A 1,891-nucleotide genomic window follows, 5' to 3' on the forward strand; every position below is an offset into this window, starting at 1 on the left:
ATGTAGAACATTGTACATTTTATCTTCGATCCATTAACGCATGCGGTAGGTATCCGTGGGAACTCGTTAATGTCCCTTGCGCTGAATGGCATTGTACCCCTTCTTATGATCACCGAATCTTTGGTGCCATGAAGTCGTCCATTGTAAAAAGCTCTCACTACCCTTGGAATTATGATGGATGGGCACTGGTAGAATGTCTCCCATCCATGCTTCAACACAACACTTGTAACTAAATCCAGTAGTGGCATTGACGCAGGAAAGAACCCCATTTCCATCATCATGTCATCATTCTCCTTCTTTTTTGATGGGCGTCCTTTGGTCAACGCACGCTCACTACTTTCAACTTTCTCTTTGCCCTTATCTTGTGCCAACGCAAGGCGGGACCTTTGTCTTTGTTTCCGTTCCCATTCCTTGTGCTGATCTTCTTCTTCCCTTTTCCACTCCGCAACTTCTTTTCTTTTATTCTCTCTAATGTGCTACACATTTGCTTTGTGTCGTTTCTCCTTCTCTTCCTTCTTCTTCTTTTTTTCCTCTTCTTCTTCTCTCATTTATTTTTCAAATTGCTCCAAGGCCAACAATATACATTATTCATCCTCGAGCCTTTTTCTCTCTTCTTCTGCCAAAATTGCATTGTTATAGCGCACTTTCTCATCTTGGAGTTTTCTTTTCAAATTGCCTGCTGTGATGATTTGTTGCACTCGTAACATCTTTTCTTGTTTTTTCTCTTCTTCTCTTTTTCTCCTTTCCTTCTCTTCTGCTAGACTTTTCCAAAATTGTGGGTCACTTGTTGACCCTTGCGGTGCATTCTCCTTGCGACGCCGCGTTAGAGGGGTGATGTCTGGATCCTCTCGGTCGTTAGTCGCAACCGTTCTGATATGCGTTGATGCCTCTTGAGGTTGCGTTGATTCTTTTTATTGTGTTGACACCCCCTCTTCCACCCTTGCGGTGGTGGATTCTCCGTCGACATTCGGGCTTTCTGCCCTCTTCCTCTTTTTTTCCTTCTTCAGGCGTTTCTCTTCTCGCCTGCGCTCCCTCTTCTCACTCGACTTCTTTTCTTTCTTCTCATTTTTTTCCTTCTTTGGTCGGGCCTCTTTATCTTCTCCTGCCCACTTCTCCTTGCACTTTCTTTTCTTCTTCCCTTCAGCCATTTTCGACAACTTATTCGCTTCCACCTCCTCCAAAGCGACCCTGATGGGTCCCTCATAGGATTCTGTTTGAATAGTTTCCTTAGGATCTGAAACGGCCAGGGCGCTTCTCCGCCAAGTTTCCTTCATCTCCTCCTCCGAAGACAAGGGTTGATTAACAACTCCAGCTTTGGGTAGCCCTCCCTCCTTCTCCATGTTGCTCAGGATGCTCCCAAACACTTCTTTGTCATCTCTTCTTTTCTTCTCACTTTTCGATGACAATGCTGGGAGTGGGGCACTCTCCGTGCTCAACCCCTCTCGGATTTGGAGTGGTTTGGCTATGAAAGGTTTTCGCCAAGGTTTTCCAACGATTCTTTGGATGGGCTTCGGCTAGGCGGCGAGGCGGCGGCTTGCTGCGAGGAATGTCGCCTCCCTTGCGGTGACTTGGGCTGGGGAAGGTGATGAAGGTAGGGAAGATGAATGTGAGGTCTGCTTGGCCATGATTCTGGTGAGTGGAAAAGTTGGAAAAAATTCTTTGGGTCTTAGGAAGAAATTTCGAAGGTTGGGTATGCAGAGGATTTGCTTAGGGTTTTCTTTTTCACAAAAGATTTAAATAGACTTCCTCGGACGAAGGAGGAAGGAATTTATAGGTTGGGCCTTGATGGGCCCAACGCAAATTCTATGTGGCAGGCTTTGAGGGACTCAAAAAGCCTGCCCGCTGCGCTCCTTGCATTTATGAATTAACAGAAAAGGACGTCCTTTCATCT

General features: G+C 46.0%; 1 protein-coding gene across 1 annotated transcript; it reads right to left on the bottom strand.

Annotated features, from left to right (window-relative positions):
• Positions 1 to 911: 911 nt before the first annotated feature.
• Positions 912 to 1,340, bottom strand: LOC120077435 (protein PXR1-like). The gene has a single exon (XM_039031315.1). The coding sequence runs from the start codon at positions 1,338 to 1,340 to the stop codon at positions 912 to 914; it is 429 nt and encodes a 142-aa protein (XP_038887243.1).
• Between the last annotated feature and the right edge of the window lie 551 nt (positions 1,341 to 1,891).

This window comes from Benincasa hispida, chromosome 5 (genome assembly GCF_009727055.1).
Source record: "Benincasa hispida cultivar B227 chromosome 5, ASM972705v1, whole genome shotgun sequence".
NCBI classification, from domain to species: Eukaryota; Viridiplantae; Streptophyta; class Magnoliopsida; order Cucurbitales; family Cucurbitaceae; genus Benincasa; species Benincasa hispida.

Bases quoted from the DNA above. Each gene is read 5' to 3' on its own strand.
- LOC120077435 (XM_039031315.1), bottom strand. From the start codon at position 1,340: ATGGAGAAGGAGGGAGGGCTACCCAAAGCTGGAGTTGTTAATCAACCC.